A 14437-nucleotide genomic window follows, 5' to 3' on the forward strand; every position below is an offset into this window, starting at 1 on the left:
TAACTTAATATAAGTTTAGTTTCTTAAAACTGAACTATTTTATAATACAATTTAATTATTATTATGAATAGTTTAGTATATTTTAGTTTAATATAGTACAATTAGTTATAGTTTAATATAGTTTAATAAATTATGCCCGGTCCTACCCATAACGGTATATAAAAGCTTCATGTAACTATAAGTAGGTCACGTGCAAGAGAAAAAAAAAATTACTCAAAAAAAAAGAAATCGATTGGTTCAATATATTACTTAATTCTCTAATTTTCGTGGGTGCAATTATATTTTTTGAAAGAATGAGAGATGAAAAAAAAATAATTAGGAGAGAAAGAAAGGAAATGAAGCATGATTGCAAGAGGAATTATAGAAGAAATGGATATCTCAAACATTGTTTTTCTTATTCTCTCTCTCCTTCATTTAATAATACTCTATTTTTTAAAAATTTCTCCATCTTCTTTAATTACGCGGGGTACAAACGTGAATTTTAATAAAAATATAGTTTATATGTTAAAAGTATTTATTTATTATTAATTAATATTAGTTATACAAAAGAAAATTGAGGTTTTGTTTTGTTTATTTATAAACTAAAATGTTAATATAACAATTTATATTAAAAAAAACTATTTATTTTACATTTGTGCTATTTACCATTTTGTTTTGAATGAGGATTGTGGGGGCAGTAGTAGTTACAAAAGTTGTTTACATCTTACACTTCTGTTTTTTAGACTCTAAATCTGAAAGAAAAAACACATAGCGCAGCTACCCGCGACTCTTGTGTTTCAAAACCCTCACTCACTCATCGTCTTCTCTTCCATCATGAAGCTCGTCAGGTCTTACCTCTTCGTTCTCATTTTCATGTCTCTCTTTTTTCTTTCCTTTTTTTTTTTCGTTTCAATTTGGTGCTAAAAGGCGTGTAAAACTGGAACAGGTTTCTAATGAAGCTGAACAACGAAACCGTTTCGATTGAGCTTAAGAATGGCACTGTTGTTCACGGCACCATCACAGGTACTCTTCCGCTCTTTTCGATTGGTTTTCCTCTCCACCGCCTGATTTTGTTGCTGCCTTCGTTAAACCCTAGTTTTGCTTCGCTGTTAAACCTGCATGTTAAGATTTAGTCTGAAAGCTTTTGGTCTTGGATATTAGTTGCCAATGGAATTCTGCAGGGATGCTCGCTTGTTTTCTCAATTCCCATACCTAATTTAGATTTTTATTGCACTCTCTAATCGTTGCCCTGAATTTTCATTTTTGTGTGTATTTTGGGAACTAGATTGCATTTTTTTTCTTCTTCTGAGTAGCTTTCAAATGACGAGATTTCGCATGTCTAAACCTTGTGCTCAAAGAATTTCATCAATGTCATTCGGTTATTGTGGAAAAAAAGTGAAGCAGAGGCAGTTTGGTTCTCTGTATGCAAATAAATTGCGCATTGTTTTGAGAGGTTAGATAGCATGTGCGCATTCCACAGTAAGTGTCTGTAATTATGCTTGCGATGCTACAATTTAACACCCAACCAAGCTCTCTCTCTTGTATATAGAAGACCACTTGTCCATGTAATATAATAATGTAAACTACAGAGACTCTTATTTGTTATACTTAGGTTGATCAGTAAAATCTGTTGGATGTTATGTTATTAATAATTTCGTATACGTTATCCAATGGCTGTGTTGCTAATGGAGGTTTATCATAATGGACAATCTCTCATGCCAGGCCAAAAAAAATCATAATCATGTATCACTTACAAAGCATTACTGGCAATGCTGAAACTAAGATCCATTTCTTCACTTATGATCAACATATTTGTTTCAGTTTGAGTTAGATTTCACAGTTGGTATATGGCTTTTTTTTTACTTGTGATTCCTTTGTTAACATTTTCATGTCTTGTCAGAGTGAATGGCTATTTAACCTGTCATTTTTCTGAGTCAATAAGATGGAAACTCTGTCATCAGTCTGATAGGTTGCAACTTACTGCATAGCTAATATGATCTGGAATTTTTAAGTTCGAAATCTCTCTCTACTCCTTGCTTCCAAACTTACTGTATGGCAGACCTTTTTTTGGTTGCATGCTGTGGCTTTTTATGCATTCTTGATTTCTCTTCATGTTAAGCTTTTATCTTTTTACTGTTACACCTGGTGTTATGAATGGAAACTTTTGTTGTCTTTTTCTGTAATGTAATGTCCTCTAAGAAGCTCAAACACTTACAGATGGTAACCATGTCATGTTATATTTTTCTATGTTGGGTAAATGCGGACACATTCAAAACTATTACTTTTATTTTTATAATTTTTATAGTTTTAAAGTTTTTTTTTTTATACTAATATTGTTTGAAATAATACATTAAGTAGATAACTTTTAACATCATACTCCATCTATAGTAACCCATTCTCATTTTTAAACATAAATTCCCTCCTTCAATTTAAAAATCTATATTAGATTTCAAGTAGTTTTTCTTTTGTATTATATCCATGTTGTGTCCTATAATTTTTAAAAGTGGGTAAATCTGTGTCCGTATTCCACCTCTATTATATTTCTGTCCCGTATTGTATCCATGATTTCCAGCCTGAAGTATCTGATGTAAAAGAACTAATTAATTACTTTTTTATGTTTAAACTCGGAAATTGAAACAGTGGGAAGATATTTATTGCTTATGACATTTTTGTAAGAAGCATCGTGAACTATGGACTCTGGATACCTCACTTTTGAGGCAAATCTATTTAAACTTTATTTATATTGTACCATAACAGTAATTAACCTTGTAGCCTCTGTAGTAAGTTTGCATAATGCTGTAATTTAGATTAGTTATATTGTATCTGCATCTTCCTGAGGCTTGTCCTTTACTCTTGTTTGATGGTATGATACGCAACTCCTTTATTGCCTTACCTATACCAAATTTAGCTGACATATACCATTCTCCTCGTTCTTTCAATTTAATTTAGTCCCCCTGCAGTTTGTTCTGTGAAATTTTCTTTTGAACAAGCTTCTTCTGGATTTAGTTTGGCTTAGTCACACGCATAAGCATAGAAAACTATATAAATTATATCACGTTTTTTGTCTTTAGTTGCCAACGCAATAAGTCAAGACCACCTTTTACACCTGTTTTTATGATGAAACGAAATCAGGCATGTTTCACGAGGATAGTGAATCCTTATATTATAATAGGGCAATGCATTACTACATATGCCTAAACGCAATCAAATTAAGCATCAAGGAATTTCGTTCTGTTTACTTTTAACTAATGAGTACCTATCAGCTCATTTCTAATTGTGAGTTTACCGTTTGGTGCCCTTAATTCTTATTTGGGATGGCATGAGAAGTATTTTGTAGCTTTAGTTGTGCTTACCCATGGATTTGTTAATATATTACAGGTGTTGATATCAGTATGAATACACATTTAAAAACAGTTAAACTAACTCTGAAAGGGAAAAACCCAGTTACTTTGGATCATCTGAGTGTGAGAGGCAACAACATTCGTTATTATATCCTTCCTGATAGCTTGAATCTTGAGACATTACTGGTTGAAGAGGCTCCTAGGATCAAGCCTAAGAAGCCAACTGCTGGTACTGTATCTTATTTGACTGACACTAGAAGTGGATTGTTTTTTTCAGAGGCCCATAATGTTCCGGTTGACTGTTATCTTTGGCTTTCTGGTTTTCAATGTTCTGATTTTATATGCAGGGAAGCCTTTGGGACGTGGTCGGGGACGAGGGCGTGGACGTGGCCGTGGTCGTGGCCGTTAAATTGCAAATTACAGAATTTGTGGCCTTTGGTTGTACCTTTATTGTAGGAAAATTTTCTAATGAGTTTTAAAGACGTTGTAGAAGTGCTGTTGACCTGTTAAGTTAGTCAATGCAGACTTTGTTCACGTTGCCATTTTCTTGCATCAATGCTTTGAAGTTCCCTTGTATAATTCTCCCTGTTGGATCATTGTCATATTTCAATTGAGAATTTACTGCCTACATGTGTAGTTTTATGGGGCAAGGTGAACTAATAGGAATTACCGCTGATAGCCCTTGTTCGTAGAGGTGATTTTATGTCAATGGAAGACTTTATACGTAGTATATTAAACTTGAGTCATTTAAGAGGGAGAGAGAAATCTATTATGTTACTCTGAGATTTGATTTTACGGATAATCTTTTACAATTAATACAATATCTCCAAAAGATTTTGAGCGTGTGTTTGGATTCTCAGCGGTCCACGTTTTATCAAATTGTCATGTCAAAACGCACCAAGACAACTAATAGTACTTATTTGATCCATATTAAAAAGCTAAACAAGATTAATTCTATGTATTACTTATATGGATTATTATCCAATGAATCTAAAATAGTTTAATTCTTAAATTACATTGTGAAGATTTTGTTAACTAGAGTTAATTTGAGATGTGACTTTCTTAGTATTATGAAAATAAACCTTGTTATCATGTATGACAGTTTATGGATGAAATAGCATTATTGTTTTTTAATTGCGTGTCACATTTATGAGACGTATCAAAAAGTCTTTGTGAATATAATTAGAACCTACTAGTAGAGTAAAGAGGGTTAGTGGAAACACCTACAGGCTGCGGAGAGTATATTGCGTGATCTTAGCTTTCTTTAAAAAGGAGGCGGATAGAAAATAAAACATTAAAAAAGGAAAATAATAAGGAGATGTTATGGTAAATTATAGTCTTAATTAAGTTTTAATTATTTGTAATATAAATATTTTTAATTGAGTTTTTATTAAACTTTTTTTTGTTATGACTTTTTTTTAATTGAATTAAGTGATTGTAAATAAACGAAGTGTTATGATTAATATAAAATGGTACTGTAATTAATATAAAATAATAAATAATTATCATTGTTTTTTTATATGATATTATATCTAATATAAAATTATAAATTATTTTAATATTTTTATTAAAGATATGTTGATTTTCAAAAGGATTATTGTCGTTGACTAAAGTATGATGATGATATCTTAGTTATAAAAATGATGTGAATGCTATAAAAAAACATGACAACTTTGACACTCAAAATATCTCCTTTTTTCTTAATACTCAGATAGAATATACAATCTGATAAAATAAAATAACAATTACGTTATTCACTTTTATTCACTTAATAGAAAAATTAAATATTAAGATTCAATTAAAAAATATAATAAAAATTTAATTAAAATTATTGAAATGTATGAAAACTTAAAAGGTTAATTAAGCCTAAAACATAAAAACTCAATCATTATTGGAAAAGTTGTCTTTAGTTGAGCTCAATAATAATTTACAAAAGTTAATAGCATTTGTAAATTGTATTTTTTTTTTAATTTCCTTAACGGTTATTACAAACTAAAACTTTTAATTCCATATTTTATTTATTGATTCTCACTTGTTTTCATAATTTCTTTATAAATTTAACCAATAATTAAATTTCTTTATATATATATATATATATATATATAATTACTCTATCATTACAATAATAAAAATATGATAATAATATTTTAATCTATATTTAATTTATTATTTTGATTATCTTTTAATTATTTATTTTAATCTTTTTTTAATGATACGATGTAATGATTTAAGAATGATTGAATATATGAGTTAAAAATAGATCATTAACGAAAAAATAATAATATTTTAATCCATTTTTTTTATCAATTTTTAACTCATCACTTAAATTATCTTTCAATTATTTATTTTAATTTTTTTAGGATAATGATACCATAATTTTAATTTTTTTGACTTGTATACCTTGTTTTGTGATTTAGTGTGAATTATGGATTAATATAAAAAATTAAAATATAATTTTTTTTAATGATGTGATATAATAATTTAAAGATAATTGAAATAATAGATTAAAATTGAATTAAAAAAAATGGCTCGATATATTTCTATCCATGTAAAAATATCATTATCTTGAAAATTTATCAGAATAAATGGGTAGAAAATGGTTGTTAGGTGTGAAAGAAAGATAGAAAGGGGAAGTGGCAGAAGAAGTTGTCTGTAGTGCAGAAGAAGCTAAGGTTTTGAAAATTGTGGTGGTGAGTAAACAGTGTGAGCACGCAATCTTGCAATAACAATCGAGAGGAGAGAGAGGTTAGAGAAATATTATCAGAATCAGCAACAGTATCAGGATGGGGAAGGCCAAAGAAGCGGTGGTGGTGGCTGGAGCCCTAGCATTTGCGTGGCTCGCGATTGAGCTCGCTCTCAAACCCTTCCTCTCCAAGGCACGTGACTCCGTCGACAAGTCCGACCCCGCTCGTGACCCCGACGACGTTCCTGCCGCCGATGTTCCTAAGCCCGCCGACGACGACCTGCCGGACGTCTCTGCTTCTCAGACCGCCTCCGACGTCGCCCCCGACGCCTGAACTTTTCCCATTCATGTATTTTCAATTTCGTCACATCTCAAAATTCTCCAAATCGAATAACGTCCTTGTTTTCTGTTCAATTTGTATATTGTGTTCTGTCTTGTTGTAGGATCCAAAAACTATCAGGTTCGTATTTCCCGTTTTAGCTTCTCTAATAATCATGCTGTGCCTGCCTCTCTACTACCTGTAGCTATTTTAAGAACACTAGGATATAGTGCCGCACTCAACGACTTAAAGTTTAGGAGAGAAGGGATGATAGATACTGTTTGATGAAATGCTTGAACAAACAAATTTGTTAGTAATAGCAGAGGAAAATTAGAAGAAAAATAAAATACATTTGTGAAGTGAAGATGCTTTGTTTATTTATTTTTATTTATGTCTACTCTTTTAAAAATGCTTGTAGAATTTGTCCAAGCATGGTGAGGCACAATTATTAGTGGTGTTCTTTTTAGTTGTTTTCAAGGACATATATGCTAGGTTTATATGGGTCTTGCATAAATTCTCAATTTATCATCCCCTGCGATCTGTGACTTGAGAGCTCGCAACAGTTATGTTTAGTTCAGAGAGATTTGTGAGCTCCTGGGATTGGAATAGATGCACATATCACTTCTTTCTAACTAGTTTAGGTGAATTGAATCTGAAGTATTCACTAGGGAGAAATTGTCTTCCAAACTCCGAGCATATACAGAAGTATTTATAGATTATCTATCTATAAGATCTTCACACTAACCATGAAAATTCAAACTCAAGTCCCCCTTGTCTATATTGCTAGTTAAATATTGTTAATAGTCTATTGACAATTTTTGTATTATAAACCAATTCTCTGCCTGGTTACACCTGCGATGTTTTGTAGAGTACTTACTATATTCATACGATGAAAATTACAAGACCTTATGAGACTGGGTTGGTAAGATTCAATAATCTCAATTTTCTGAAGGCTAGACCACCTTGTTCTCGAAGTGAGCAAACATTGTCGGGTATATGTTAAAGATGTTTTTTTTTTTTCATCATTGGCAGAACCCCAAATTAAACCTCTGTACAAATTTTCAATAATCGGTGGTACTCAGCAAACATATAGTGGGGTCACACTATAATTTATATTGGGATTTTAGAAACTACAAAAATAAATTCAGTTAATTGCACTTTTAGTTCTTATATTTTATTTCATGATTTTTTCCTCTTAGATACAGTATACTAGAGTTCTAAAATGTTGCCTTAAACTAATTTCACTCTATTCAGAAGTGAGTAAATTTTGATTAATCTGTCAATAATCAAAGTTGAGCTGTGCTTGAAGAATTTGACTTTTACCCGTAGTATATTTACCACTTCTATCTAGTTTCTGGGTTAGAGAAGCTTCTTTTTGAACACTTCTAGAAAAAAGATATCATAACATAGTTTACATAAGTTTTACAATGTAACTTTTTTCTTTAGAACTTAGAATCTGATTTTTATTTATCCTTAATTTAATTTTAATTTATTTTCTTCATGATAAAATTTTAAAATTATGACTAAGGTGGTTTGGAGGAAAAGGGTAACCTCTTTTAATTATAGGGTGTTAGATGAATGGGTGGTGCATGTAGACAGCAACATTCGTGTCAGATTGTGTCACCTCTCATTTGTCTTATTATCTCAATATAGCATTTGTCTTTCACAGCTGCAACCTAATAAAGGGAAGTAACACGTGACAAGAAGGAACAATAGAGAATGTGACCTAATAAAGGGGGAAACATGACATCAGAAAGAAAAAGAGATAATATGAACGAAAAAATTGACAAAAGAGGTCGAGGATATCTAATTTTTTGTTTGTTTAACTCTCATATTCATGAACAAAACTCTTATTAAATTGGAATATAAATCTTTTAATATTATATGTAAATTTTCTCTTTCTCTATTGTTTTTCATTGGATACAAGAAAAATGAAATTTTAAGAAGTGTTAATAATAACAACTGTCACTTTTTTATATACTTTATTTTACAAATGAGTTTTCTAAAATTATCATATTACGAATGAGATTTATAAATTACAAATCGTTTAACCTGTTTGGTTTAATGGCTCCAAGTAAATTTCTCTAACAATGAAAATAAAAATGTTAACGAATACCTTTATTTTTGAAACAATAGATTAGGATTGATACATTTTTGCAGTGGCTCCCAATACATTTTCACATTAATTTTATTTAAAAAATGTTTATTCATTTTTTAACTAACACCAGAAAAATCATTAGTGTTATGCAAATATTTTAAAAGAATATTAACAATTGTGTTCATATTTTTTATTTGAGATATTACATGGTCATAAAAATTATAATGTTTTTAATGAAAGTTTTATCATGAGTTTTTTTTTTTTTATAAAAAAAATATTTTAATATAAATTTTACAGATTTAAGTATCGGAGATGTGGTTGGCAAAACTTGGGAAAGAGAATATATATTTTCTTTATAGTAAGACAAGTATCTATCCTTGTTTGGTTGATGGACCCAAACCACGTGACCAAACAAGCCTAAAATATGGGTGTCTTCGTGTAATTATACAAGTACGTGAACAAATTTTGGTAACAGGACTTAGTTATGCATTTAATTTAAATATTATTACATATTCATGCAAATTATTTCATCGTCTTTAATATTTTCATCTTATTAAAACAATGCTCCTCTGTATAGAAAAAGAGAAAATAAGAGGCAATGGATTGTTTGGAAATAGTAGAGTAAAATACAATATTATTTTATAAATTAAATTAATCTGTTCACATATTAAAATATTAATTTAAATAATTTATGTAAATAAAATAAATTGTTAGTTTTAGTTTGTAAAACATATTTTATCTTCTTTATGGAAAAAAAGAAAGTTGTTACATCACAACATACATATAATAGGATATATGATAATATAAAAAAAAGGAAGAAGAGGAAAAATTTGTTGTTTAAATTAGAAGAGATATTTAAAGTTTTGATGTTTGAATTAAAATTATTGTAGGATAATATATTTATTTATTTATTTATGATGCATTAGGTGGCAAAGTTTGTGTGGTGATGTGATGAGGCAGTTCAATGCTGGTGACGCATAGTAAATTGGTACCCCACCCTCTCTCTCACCTCTTTCTCTGCACAACCCGTGCTTTCAGAATTTTCACAAACCCAAATTAAAATCTTCACAGTCTCTCTCCCTCTCTGTTTTCACCTATCTATCTCTCATTTCCTTCAAATCTTTATTTCCACCTCCTCTTTCTTGTTTCATGTCGTTCTTCTCTCTTGTTTGAGGTCACAACTCCCTTTTCCTTCTCTCTGTACTCAATTTTTTTCTGTGTTTATTTTTTTCTCTTTTACTTTTGGGTTTTTATTTGTTATACATTCTATCGATGTTTCGGCTAAAGGGTATTCTTATGCTTTAATTATGTGAACCGCGCTGCTAGTTATTTGTGTCAATTAGCATGGTGTGTGTTGAGGCTTAATGTTTTTTTGTCATTGGTAACTAATGAAGTCTACATAATAGGATCTCTTACATCTTCCTCGAAATTAGTGATACCATATCTGATTACTATGAATTGAAAGCCGTCTATTATTGGAGCTCCGTGACAGTCTTAGGATATTTAAATCATGTTATTGTTATTTGAGCTTACTCTTGTTTTGTGCTATGATTCATGTGTGATTTCTTTGTAAGTTCTTGATGAAGCAACTTGTGTAGAGAGACTTTCTAAGTTGCTTACCTGGAGGTTCTGTAGTGGATTAGTCATTATTACACTACTGGATTGGTCTGCATTATGCAGTTACAAGAAATGTTTTGCTCAAACTGAAAGGGCATGTGGTGCCAAGGATGTTTATTGAGACTTTATTGTTGGCTTGCTAGCTGCTGGTCTAGTATTGGGTTCCATTTAATTTGACAAGAATATTGGGATTGGGAGAATCACACACCATTGTAACCTCACACCAAAATTCACTTCCAATATGGAACTCAAGCCTCTATCCTGCAATTGTATCCTAACAACCCACCATGATCCACAGCCACAGTGCTCACGCAGGTCACCTTTTCCTTGTCACTTTAACTAATCCTTTGCAAGCATTGCAATGCTAAGGTTTGCAACTAAGACATGGTGTTCACTACTAATTGATAAGAACCTTTGGAGAATGACACCATTAGAGTTAGCTGTTAGAGATCTGATGGAACTCATTTCTCATTTCCTGCGATTGTATCCCAACATCCCACCAATCTCTATGTGCCGTTGCCAATGCCCATTGGTTCTGCACTAGCCCTTTGAATAGTTTCCAATGAAAATGCTCAGGTCACCCACCCTGCTCGTTTGTGGCTGCCAGACATGGTGAAAATTTTGATGCCTATTAGTAGAAAGTGATGGAAGAAATACAGCACAAAAGTTAGTTTTAGACCCTTCACTAAAATCCCATATTCCAATGTGGGACTCAAGTCCAATAGCATGCTTCCAGTTAGATTCCAATGTGATAGTTTGATTGTTTCCTGTATGTATGGGATGAAGTTCTAGAAGAGGTCCATTTATTTATTTGTCTATAATAGGCACTTTTGACTGTAACCTCCACATGTATTATTTGTAATTGCAATATATGTCACTACTTGCTAACATTTACCTGGTTTCAGCATAGGATTGGAACTGAATTTCAACCTTCAATTCTGTAAATGATCCTTTTAAACTATGTATTAATATTTATTATAACTTAAGAAAGTTCTGTAGATTCAACATTTTGCTTTAGGAAATTGTTGAAATCCGAATTAGTGTATTAATTATTCCATTTGATCATCATCCTATGGCCCATTTCCCTTGCCAGACATTTCTTTTTGAGTAGTGATTTACTATATAGGTATTAGGTCTTAGAAATTACCTAGTTGACATCTACCGTAGGTTGTTTTTATTCCAGGGCTTTCAATGTGTTAAGCTTGTTCTGGAATACCATCTAACTGTTTAGTGTTTTTTTGTTCAAATGAGGTTTCCTTCCACCGATTGGGATAGTCTTAAAATATAGGAAAGAAATAGTACCATTTGAGATTGAATTCTAATAGTGTCTTGGACTCTGAATTTTATTGAAAACTGATCACACAAACAGACTCAAGTCCTAGAGAGCACTATGAGACACTACACATTTTGGTGTTGACCAAATTAGCCAAACATTATATTCATCACTACTACTATTTTCTGAAAAAAAAAATTGCTTTCTTGTACTAAAAAAGAATGCAGATTTCTTCATTTGTTTTTTTATTTGAGTTATGTTTGCTTGGCAGTCAAAGGTTTCTCACCATGTCAGTGGCACCAGTTGAGGGTATTCCCGCATTAAGCAGTGATCTCTTCTACGATATATTTCGTCGACTTGATGGTGCAACATTGGCCAGTGCAGCATGTACTTGTGCAACGTTGTGTTCCATCTCTAAAGAAGAGAGTTTATGGGAGAACGTTTGTTCATCTATGTGGCCTTCAACCAATAGAGAGGATGTAAAAAGTTTGATATCTTCTATTGGTGGATTCCGAAAATTTTATGCAGACTGTTTCCCGATTGTTGTAAACAAGGAGGTTGTAGAGTATCAACCGAACAACTATCACGAGTACCCGGACAATTGGACCGAAGCTGAGTATTACGGAGACATGAATGAATCAGAAAACATCTGTCCATCAGATTTTGTTTCTATAATAGATATTAGGTTCAAGGGGAAACCGGTCTGCTCCAAAGTTCTTTGGGGAATCCCAAATGCAAACAGCTATGATGGTTGGTTCTATAACTGCCCTTTCCGGATTGATTTTCTCACTTATGCAGATAGAGATGATAACAATGATGGATCTGTTCACCTTTCTGTATCTGATGGTCTGCCACATATTTCATCCATGGAGAGGGAAAGGAAAGATGGGAAACTGTGGCGGGAACTCTGCGAAGGACTCCAGCTTAGTTGGATTATAGTAAACAAGAAAATGAAACAAGCTGCAAATCTTGCTAGCTGGAGCCCTCTTGGTGGACAACGACACTGGCCAACAGATAGGGATTTTGTTATCCGCTTTGGATCAGTTCTGCCTGCCAAGGACATTCTTCCTTGTCAAGTAGTGGAGTGTATCCTCATTATGAAGTTTAGAGTGGTTCACACCGAAGAAGAAGGGGTCCAAACAACCCTTAAATTAACAGAGCTGAGCATGCAGTTGGAAGACATGGAAGGTGCTCATGTTAATGGAAGAAATAGTTTGCATATCCTTAAGGATGCACTTAGCAGCCGAAGGAGCAAAAACTATGGTGAAGTACTTGAGTCTTGCCACATGTATTCAAAAGTACAGAATGAGTTGAAAGAGGAGAAGATGAGAAACGAAAGTAGGTTGGATAGACTTTGTATTCTGAGTGGCATTGCAGCGTTTATGACGTTCTGGTACTGCGTTTTGTAAAATGGTTGCGTATAGTCATTTGATGGAATAAGCTAATGTAGCTCTAACAAATGTTGGACCTTGGCACTACCATGTAAGATATGATTTTGTTTACCCATAATAAAGAGATCAATTAATAGCAGCACCCCTGGTTTTATTGTTATAATTCTCCCTGAATGATGATCATTTCTACGAATTCAGTACAAGGTATAACAGAAATGCTTCTGTTAATTCCACTCTGCCTGCAAAGTAGGAATTTTTGTGGAGATATCTTATATTAAGACATGCTAGAACCATTACAAGAGCTCAAAAGTATACTTGAAAGATTCATTTTATTAAATTTATTTAATCTTCTACTAATTTTTTGTTTCACTGAAATTATTATTTCTGAATTTGTTTTCCTGCTAAGAGATTCCTTCCTTACTTTTAAGAATGCCTCTAATTGAGTTACAATTGTTATTGGGGAAGGTTGTTTTAGTTGAATATCAGAAAGATAAAGTTCTTTTAAGAAATGATAAAAAAGATATATTTATGTGGTTTAAAGTAAACATACCTTCCATTAATTACCTTTTACTCAAAAAAAGTACTGCAGGGGCAGCATGTCTTGTATTACAGAACTATTGGATTAATGATTTATTTTGGTTTTTTAATAAAAGTGTAAAGAAGTTGGTAGGATCTATCATGTAGTCTCGAGACAAAGAAGGAATAGACAAAGGTACCTGATACCATGCCAAATTAGGAGTATCTCAAAGAATATTGTTATATTCTGTTTTCTATTTGCACATGTTTTATACAAATACAATTTAATTTCATTGTCAGAAGCTTAATTAGTTAATATATATCGGCATTCTAGAAAATGAATCTCATGTTTTTTTATTATCATATATAATAAAAACATGTTTTTTTTATATGATTTACATGAATCTCAGTCACTAGGGATGGACAAAATTAATCAAATTGAATTGAATTATCAAATAATGGTACCATATTATACTTAAAATACTGAACTATTTACAACAAAAACTGAACTGAATCAAATTTATAGTTCAATTTTAAAAAACTAAACCTCTAAAGTTGCAATTAAGTTAACTCTTTGTTAACTTAAAACTACTTCGTTGATGAAGCGTATAGTAGCACATAGACATATATTGAGTATGATGAAAATATATATTTTGTAAAGTTTTACATCTTTTAGGATAAGATAGAGACTGAGTATTAACGACTCTATAATGCACTCTAGGTTCAGTTTTAGTTGTTCCAAGTCTAAGACATTTTGAATTAATATTTGACTTTTCTTATACTCTTGTAGTAGAATGTTGTGAGGTGTAGTTAAATTCTTGTTCTTTGTGTACTTGGAGTCAAAGGGTTAAAAGTGTTTTTTATGTATTGTACAAATGTTCAAATAGTGTTATTCTTGGTCATAGTTTTTTCTCCATATTTGGAGTTTCCATGTTGTAATGTTTGTGTATCTTTGTGTTTGCTTTTACTTCTCAATTAGTAGGATGATTTTTAAAATTAAAGACAATGTGCTTTTACCAACAACATGAAACAATGACGCACGCTCCACTCGTTCAAACTTCAAGCGAATTTGACTCAATCGGACTCGATTGAAATTTGGTCGAATTCAACCGAGTCAATCCTGACCGAAATTCAACCGAATTCGGCTTAGTTGTCCCTGGATGAGTTCGACCAATAGCCGATTTGGTCATGATTGAAATTTAGTCAAATTTGCCCAAATC

At 31.9% G+C, this 14437-nt stretch overlaps 3 protein-coding genes across 4 annotated transcripts; all 3 read left to right on the top strand.

Moving 5' to 3' along the window:
- Positions 1–668: 668 nt before the first annotated feature.
- On the top strand, positions 669–3948 carry LOC114176034 (small nuclear ribonucleoprotein SmD1b-like). Its single transcript, XM_028060929.2, has 4 exons — positions 669–827; positions 926–1002; positions 3358–3549; positions 3668–3948. The coding sequence occupies exons 1-4, from the start codon at positions 814–816 to the stop codon at positions 3727–3729; spliced, it is 345 nt and encodes a 114-aa protein (XP_027916730.1). The 5' UTR covers positions 669–813; the 3' UTR covers positions 3730–3948.
- A 1992-nt stretch (positions 3949–5940) lies between these two features.
- Positions 5941–6495, top strand: LOC114182471 (outer envelope membrane protein 7). Its single transcript, XM_028069351.2, has one exon. It carries the CDS (start codon positions 6104–6106, stop codon positions 6335–6337), a length of 234 nt encoding a protein of 77 aa, XP_027925152.2. The 5' UTR covers positions 5941–6103; the 3' UTR covers positions 6338–6495.
- Positions 6496–9234: 2739 nt separating this feature from the next.
- Positions 9235–12843, top strand: LOC114182453 (F-box protein At2g27310-like). 2 transcript variants are annotated; one of them, XM_085672407.1, is made up of 2 exons: positions 9235–9408; positions 11582–12843. In XM_085672407.1, the coding sequence occupies exon 2, from the start codon at positions 11598–11600 to the stop codon at positions 12717–12719; it is 1122 nt and encodes a 373-aa protein (XP_085528533.1). In that variant the 5' UTR covers positions 9235–9408; positions 11582–11597; the 3' UTR covers positions 12720–12843. The 2 variants fall into 2 exon arrangements, with proteins under 2 accessions (XP_085528533.1, XP_027925126.1); XM_028069325.2 differs by lacking the exon at positions 9235–9408 and adding an exon at positions 9415–9594.
- The last annotated feature ends 1594 nt before the right edge of the window (positions 12844–14437 follow it).

Source organism: Vigna unguiculata, chromosome 1 (genome assembly GCF_037176805.1).
Source record: "Vigna unguiculata cultivar grain cowpea cultivar isolate G323 ecotype 2 chromosome 1, ASM3717680v1, whole genome shotgun sequence".
In the NCBI taxonomy this organism is placed as follows: domain Eukaryota; kingdom Viridiplantae; phylum Streptophyta; class Magnoliopsida; order Fabales; family Fabaceae; genus Vigna; species Vigna unguiculata.